Source organism: Brachycentrus maculatus, unplaced genomic scaffold (assembly GCF_059751285.1).
Source record: "Brachycentrus maculatus isolate JH-2025_06_01 unplaced genomic scaffold, ASM5975128v1 h1tg001935l, whole genome shotgun sequence".
Taxonomy (NCBI): Eukaryota; Metazoa; Arthropoda; class Insecta; order Trichoptera; family Brachycentridae; genus Brachycentrus; species Brachycentrus maculatus.
The window spans coordinates 21,678-30,144 of record NW_028282498.1 but is presented as its reverse complement, the minus strand read 5'-3'; the positions used below and the strand labels follow the sequence as shown (position 1 = coordinate 30,144).

The 8,467-nt window shown below is 37.8% G+C and overlaps 1 protein-coding gene across 1 annotated transcript; it reads left to right on the top strand.

The window, feature by feature from the left end:
* Positions 1–5,668: 5,668 nt before the first annotated feature.
* Positions 5,669–7,147, top strand: LOC148298501 (kinesin-like protein KIF19). Its single transcript, XM_088276833.1, is given in 1 exon segment — positions 5,669–7,147. A coding segment is annotated over 1 exon segment (1,479 nt).
* The last annotated feature ends 1,320 nt before the right edge of the window (positions 7,148–8,467 follow it).

Genomic DNA, 8,467 nt, shown 5'->3' with positions numbered 1-8,467 from the left:
TCCCAACCCCAACCCCAACCCCAACCCCAACCCCAACCCCAACCCCAACCCCAACCCCAACCCCAACCCCAACCCCTAGCAGGTCGGCTTATAATTCAAACGATGATCCATTTTATTGATATTGCTTAATGTTTATATTAAATTAGTGATGGAACTGAAAAAGAAATCCTTGTATTTAATCACAGGAAACGTAATGACTTTGTGAAATTAGATAAAAAAACTTTAGGAATTCACCAAGATCATCGGCGACGAATTCAATTTTCAGACTCAAAACATCGATCGTAGGCTTCATTAATACCTTAGTCCCCTAGCTTCAGGGAAATCCCGAAGAAGTAGCCATCTAAAAGGCTTTGCTAGCCTACAAATAAACCCAGAGGCCTGTTCTAGTCGAGGATACTTCCCTATGTTTCAATGCCTACAATGGACTCCCAGGACCCTATATCAAATGGTTCCTGAAAGCCATGGGAGTCGAAGGTCTAGCCAAAATGGTCGAGCCTTTTGAAGACAAGACTGCATATGCAATGTGTATAATTGCCTATATGAGCCCCGAGCTTAAGGAGCCACAATTATTCATCGGAAAGACTCCAGGCAAGATCGTAAAGCCAAGAGGAAGCCAAGACTTTGGATGGGACCCCACTTTTGAGCCAGAAGGATTCGATAAGACATACGCAGAGTTAGATAAAGAAACCAAGAATAAGATTTCACACAGATTCCGAGCAATTTAAGAAATGAGAAAATACTTCAACGCCGCAAAGTAGATTGAGGGAGCCAATAAATAATGATAGATTTATTGAATCAAAGGAATTGACAGAGATCTTCATTATCAATAATGCACAAATGAAATCAAAAGAATGACCCCGTATGAGGCGCGATTCCCTAAGGAGGAGTCCCATATCTTTGCATTTGCTCGAATAGTCTGATCATTTACGACTTATTTTCCGGTTACTTTTCAAGAATGTCAAGGATACTGTTCACAGTTTCGTATTGCTTTTCATAATTGGACATATTTTCCTCAGAAACAGTGGCTTCGCCCTTTTTGCATTTTTAGAAATATTGTTCATAGTTCAGTTTGGTCTCCTGCATCGGTTCGAGCAGGAGACTCTTATCCATAAATTAATTCAGTATTTTGGTTGCTGCATCTTCAAGGTTGTCTTCGTTGATATTTTTGAACATATCCGCAAATTTTTTGCTGAATTAATCTCCTTCGCCCGAATTTCCTCCGATTTCTTCTGAGAGGCCTTTGAGTAGATTGCCAAACATGTTGCCGATATCATCCATTTTGGGCATTTCAGAATTTAAATTTGCGTTGGGATCATCGTTAAACCCACTTTGCATTTACTTCATAAACTTTTCGTATTATTATTTGATTTTGGCCATGTCTTCAAGATCCTCGTCCTCGTCACCCTTCTACTAATTCGTCAGATTTAATGGATTTTCGTCAAAATCATTCAGCACTTGGTCAAATTAGTCGATCTCAGCTTCATTCTTTATTTTTTATGTTGCTTCTTGCTTTATGGCTTCGTCTTTGGCTGGCTGCATCTCGCTTTATTTCTCCATTCCTTATAACCAATTGTATGATGTAATCCCAGAATAAATTTATAAGTATCTCAACTCTCATAAATATAATCGAACTATTTTACAATGCGTCTGAATGCTCCCGTGACTATCACTATAAGTATTGTCTGCATTTCATAAACTACAAATTCCATATATATGAAGGAGATGCGTAGAATCGAATACTTTCATGTGAATGGGCACAGAAAATATTATATAAAAATCATGTCACCAACCATCAATCATTCTCTTGCAATTCCATGCAATTGCCATCCCCGCCCAATGACATTAACTTACACAAAGACTTGGCAGCTTGTGTAAGTCCTCAATCCGTATCGATTTAAGGAACTTGCAACCACTCCGGAATACTGCAACTATGAGTTTGCGCCAATAAAACTGTCATACCAGCTACCCAAAGGTCTCCAGCAATTAATCACCAGTTTCGCATACTCTCCCGATTTAAATGGAATGGCTATCGTGCCATAGCCATGAAGGTTATGTCTGCCATATGCATCAACTTTCCAAACTTCGACTAAGAACCGAGGCCATCCCCGCATAGATTTGCTGATATAATGAATATTGAAGGGCTGTTCAACTGGGCAAGTTTTGCAGTCAATTATCGTTTGAGACTCGAATGTCTAGAACTTGGGATTCCCTGAAACTAGCTGCCAGTCTTAGCCAGTTAATACATTGCATTTTACATAAAAGGAAGAGTCCTCAGGTTTCTCGAAATCATAGACAGAGATTATCTTGCCACAGAGATGCAGTTCCGGGGTTTTGAATGATGACATCTAAAATTTAAATAGTTACCTTATTATACAACAATAAATTGCAATATGTGAGTGTTTAATCGCACTCTCTCACGAATTTCATGATGATTAAATCATATACAGCATTACTTCTAACTGCTTGAGCTCGAATAAGATTAATAGGGCATCTCGTTGAGATACCGTATTATGATTTGTTATCATTTGAGGTAATACATTTTCGAATATGTATAAATAAATATTAGGTTGAAACTAAATTATGAATAACGGTACTGAAAAGTAAGGATCAAATATTTTTACCACTTCGAAGCTTTTTAATAGCAAAATTTAGAGTTTTGCTAGATGGCTGGATTTGTCTAGTGTTTTTCACGCCAAATAAAGCAACCAAAAGGATTTCGAAGTTGCACGCCTTTCCTTGTGTATTGAAGCAGTTTCACTCAAAATTTCATAAGCTTTCGCAGTGGATTCTTCTGATGTCAGGAGAAATCTGGGTCTCAAGAAAAGAACGGGCAGGACGAAATATTTATGGAAGATATTTTTTCCAGATTATCATCAAAGAGAATCCATTGAAAAAATCAGACTCAGGGTTTTAAGAAATGCGAAAAATGCCTAAAATTCCTAGAGCTGGGAATATGAGACTCTGTCAGTAATTAGTTGGCTCTTGTCACTTGGCTCTTCCAAACTTCCGATAGTTAATTCGGCTCAATCACTCTAAAAGTATGGAGCACAAATAAAAAAGTAACTTACTTCCCTGAAGAGAATGATGGGAAGTGAAATTGAATTCGAAGAGGAGGAGAAGAAGAAGAAGAAAAGAGGCTACAACCAAAACTTAGAAGTGAGGAAGTGCATTGAAATGTGTCAACAGAGAATTTAATCTCGTCCAATCAATTAAAAAATAACACAGCTCCTGGCTTTGCCGAAAAATAAGTTTTGGTTCGGAATTAATCTTTACAAGCTGTTGGTGGCAGAGGAATGGGAATTTTCGGAAATGCTTTTGCTCTCGGATGCACTACAGGAAATGAGCAAATTAAAGAAGCTTGAAGGTATGAATTTCCCAAAACTAAGACCTTTTCTTAGGCACACCAGCACTCAAATATAGTCTTATGTGAAAGAAAGCGTATCTGAAGAAGCCTTCTAAGCTCTGATAGCACAAAATAGATCAACAGATATTGGCAGATAAATACATGAGTATCTGGGGGAGGTGAGCCTGTCATAGCCAAATGGCATCTAGCGCATGAACACTACACACATTTCCCTTTTTGAGATACTCTTAATGGATCCGGAGAATCTCTCATGATACTATGATCCTAGCATTATTTCTTGATCAACAATATAACATTTAGATATTCGAAATGCCAATTAATAAATAAATGTACGTGTTTGTGTTGACGATAAATACAATTAAATCTGGATCATGATAAGCCCATAGGAGAAAATAAAAAATCTGCAACAAGCAATCAATAAGGATGATTCTGAATCGATCTTTAGGCTATCAAAGGAGCTGCTGAAATAAAGCCCGACGGATCTTTAATATCTGCAATGCTATGCAATATCGGGCATCAAATTGAAATAATTCGAAGATCTCTCGGCTACCATATTCAAAGAGGAGCCAGCTCTTAACTAGCTGAAATCACTCTACTTTTATTATATGTACTCTTCGGGGCAGTATATAAAATGCATCGAAGCATTGGAGAACCGGAAGATCTCCCACGATTTAAAGCTCCTTTTGGCTCAGTCTTACTTCAATAATCTTGAATCTGCAAAGTCAGTTGCAATTATGAGCGAGCTCATCAAGTAGAAAAAACTGACTCAGGAATAGAAATAGACCTACATGATTGACATTTTGGCTGCGGGATCTTCTGGCTTAGGATTTAAGGACTCTTTGAAGGAATGCGGGAATATGATTTCTGAGCACAGCTGCAAAGAACTTTACTATAACTACTCATTAGCCTTATACGCTGCTGGAGATTTTTAAAACTCACTAAAGTACTTAAATATGTTTGAATCTTTTCTGGCGAACGAAGATGAAATCGATCGGATTACTGTCAGGCTTTTCAGAGACTATATCAAGATGACCACAGATTCATTAAGCGATTGGAATTCGTCGAAGATAGAAGAATACTCTAATATGCTCAAAAACGGGAAGGATTTAAATATTAAATCAGTTCTCTTGAACAATATTGCTTTTCTGAAAATGACTAATGGGAGCGAAGACATATCCTACAAGGCAATTGATGAGGCGATGGACCCCATCAGAAATAAGCTGAGCGAAGGGCAAAGATTTGGCATCAAAATGACCAAAGTCAGTTTATTGTTGAGGAAGAACAAAATCGCAGAGGCCTTGAAACTTATCTATGAAATCGAGCACTTAAAAAGCAAATCATTTTTGCTTTCTGATTTCGAGTTCATTCGAAACAAATATTACGCCTTGAAAAAGAGCAGATAGTATGGAGCAATCGATTAACTCATAAAATAGCTGACACCAATTGATCAAACCCTGGCCTTTTGCCTCAATGCGGATCTGACCAGAGAAAAAGGAAACCATGAGAGAATATTGTAAGGATTAAAGGACTCGACAAAGTGGAAAAATGAGAACCTCCAAAACTACATATTTTCATTGCTGATCAAGGACCAATCGATGTTCGATAAGTACAACAACTACTTATAGGAGCTGGCGACTAAGAGCAACGAAACCACAGTATTGGAAATAGTTTTAAAGCTTTACGAGAACAGGCACAATATCGAGAAACAAATACAAATTCTCAATAGAATTCTGGAAATCAATCCTAAAAATGCCCCCGTCAAGGTCAAACTAGCCGAAGTCTATTTAAACCAGGGCCAATCCGCCAAGGCAGAGTAAATGCTCAGAGGAATCGAAATGCCAGATTAAATCAACGACATCAACTACCTCCAGTACATCGAGAAAAATATTCACATCTCCAAAAAGGAAGAGGTTCACCATGAAGATTTGAAAAAATAAGCGCACCGGAAACGTATCAAAAAGAATAAAAAGCCCAAGCTGCCCAAAAATATGGAAAAGTTCATCAAAGGCTTTAAGGGAGATCCGGAAAGATGGCTGCCTAAATGGCAGAGAAAGGGATACAAAAAGAAAGGGAAAAAGGGAGGGGGAGGCAAGACACAAGGCATGGTGACAGTCGGAAAATAAGAAAAGAATATCTACTCAACAGGCGCGAGCACCAGTGCCAAATAGGTAACTAAAGAAACCAAAAGGAGAAGATGATCCCATTGCATTCTTCGTAGTAGATTTATGAATACATGCATGAATTTCATCAGTTAAATATAAATCACATTCTAATATTTACATATCGAAAAACTTTATTATTCAAATGAAGGATGGGGTTGGGGTTGGGGTTGGGGTTGGGGTTGGGGTTGGGGTTGGGGTTGGAGCCATTAGAGTTCGACCCCTCAACAGCAAATAGAGTATCATTGGAGATAATGATGTGGTTCGCACTCAGGATAATCTTATTGTATGAAAAGTATATATTTAGATCGTGCTAGATCCTCGATAAGTTGAATACGAAATGTAGAATAAAAAAATGCCGGAAGTGCTGCATCGTTCCAAAGAGCAGCGCTACGCTTTCGATAAAATATATCGAAGTCATTCTTCTGAACTAATTTATGAAGAAACTGTCCAGCCATTGATTAAGACTGTTATTGAGGGCAAGAATGCGACAGTGTTCGCATACGGGCCAACTGGGACAGGGAAAACATATACCATGCTTGGCAATTAAGAAGTGTACGGGCTCAAGTACTAATTACGATATATAGCTAGTGTGTTGGCAATTAGAGATATATTCAGTCTTATCGAAGTCGACCACGTCTACAATTATTCAGTGATGATCACTTATGTCGAAATCTACAATGAAATGATCCGAGATTTGCTGGTACCAGTTTCGGGGTATCTTGAGCTGAGAGATGATAGTGAGAGTAAGGTTTCGATTGCTGGAGTTACAGAGTTCAGAGCAGAGTCCACAGAGCAAGTCATGGATCTCCTGCGGATCGGCAACGAGAGAAGAACTACTGAGGCCACAAACGCTAACTAAACATCGTCCCGGAGTCATGCTGTCTTTCAAATTAACATAGCAAAGTCCCCCAGAACTAAAAACACGAGTGTGGAAACATTATCAGGGAAACTCTCATTGATTGATTTGGCAGGATCTGAAAGGGGAAATGCTACTGAAAACCGAGGAATCAGATTAATGGAAGGGGCCAAAATTAATCGATCTCTCCTCGCTCTGGCCAATTGCATTAACGCCCTCGGAGATAAGAATAAGAAAGGGTTTTTTGTTCCCTATCGCGATTCGAAATTAACCAGACTCTTGAAAGATTCCCTAGGGGGCAATTGCAAAACTGTGATGATTGTGAACATCAGCCCTGCAAGTTCTCAATTTGAGTAAACAATAAACACTCTGAAATACGCAAACAGGGCAAAGAACATCAAAACCAAGCCCCTCACCAACAAAAAGCTCATTTCAATTCACATTAGCGAGTATAAAAGCATCATAAACGATCTCCGGCAATAGATCGATCAACTAAAGTCAAGATTAGCAAAGAACCAGGTCATGGATGCGGCCTAAGCAAGCACCGACAAATAAAAAATAAATCAAGATTCTTCTGAAAGGAAATAGCCGCATATTTGTTCATGTGGGAAGCTTGAAGAAAACCAATAAGTCAAAAGAATCTAATAAAGAATATGCTAGAACTTCAACGAGAGGATCCAGCTGAGGAAGGGCTTGATGGAAATTTAAGAGCAAAATGCAATGAACATCTTGGAAATCAAAAGGAAGCAAAATCAGCTCAAGTAACTGATAGAGTCTAACGAAGACTAAATGCCTGAGGACCCCTCTCCGGACAGGAAGGAAAGGCGAGAGTAAGCAAAGGCACTAGCGAAAATCATCCATACTTTGAAGCTGAATACTCAAAAGAATATTCTGAGCAAAGAAATTAACAACCTGAGGCTAATGGAAAGCATGACAATCACTAAAAAAATAAAGTAAGAAATCCCGCACAAAATTAAATCGAAGTAAAACAGAGAAGTACTCGAAATCCTCATAAAAAATCATATTCTGTAACTCCAAAATATTGAACTCTAAATCAGTTTGCAGGTGCAGGAAAGGATTCTATCCGATTTAAAGAATATATCGATATCAAATAGGGCCATTTTAGAGAAAATTGGAATTAATATGTCAGAGTTGGACAAATAAGGGAAGCAGCTCGATGCTTAATTCGGTGCGGGTTCTCGTTAAGATATCTAGCTGGAAATCGATGAGGAAGATGACTTATAGTTGGCAGAATAGCAATAAGATTAGCCAAATATCGAGTCAAGCATTTAGCAGCTAAACCGATAAGCCAAAAGAAACATCATTTAAGAGATCTATGAATAGAAGTATGACGAAGACTTTGAAGAATAATAGCCTCAGAAAAAAATCTCCCCTTTTTCAGATGAACTGCTCAATGTCAAATAAAACGCCCACAATAAGTATAAGAGCCAAAATGTAGGCGACTAACATGAAAACGAGTAATCAAACTCAAGAAAGAATAAAAAAATATAATACAGGAGTAAAACCAAGAAAGAATAAAATGTGAACAATTCGCTAGGGACAATCGTAAACAAAACCAATTAGTAACTGGAAGCAAAGAAAAAGAATAGTACGATGATCAATGTTAATGCAGAAAATAACAAAACTGATAATAGTTTAGATTTTGGAATTGTAGGGTTTAGCAGCCTGAACAAAAAGAAAGAGAAGACTATTGGCAATTAGGTTTCTAGCTTCAATGCTATGTCTATTAATAACATAAAAAATGGGAGTAAGCCTCCTTCGATTGCAATATCCAGCGGAAATATCAACTATAAAGAGCAGCCTGCGGAAAACTTCGGTCTAGATTTCAATTTGAAAGGCGTTAATTTGAAACTCTCTTAAAAATTACCCTTTTTGATGCCAACGAAAGATAAGAAGAAAAAATGAAAATTATATTTTAATTGATATTTTGTTGCAAACTTTTATTGCATTGATATATAATCAGTTCAGCTGCTTGAAAATATGGTTACTGCTTTATAAAATTTTTAATCTTAATAAAGATACTTATTGCGGGAACGGCTGCCCAATTCAGTTAGAATAATATTA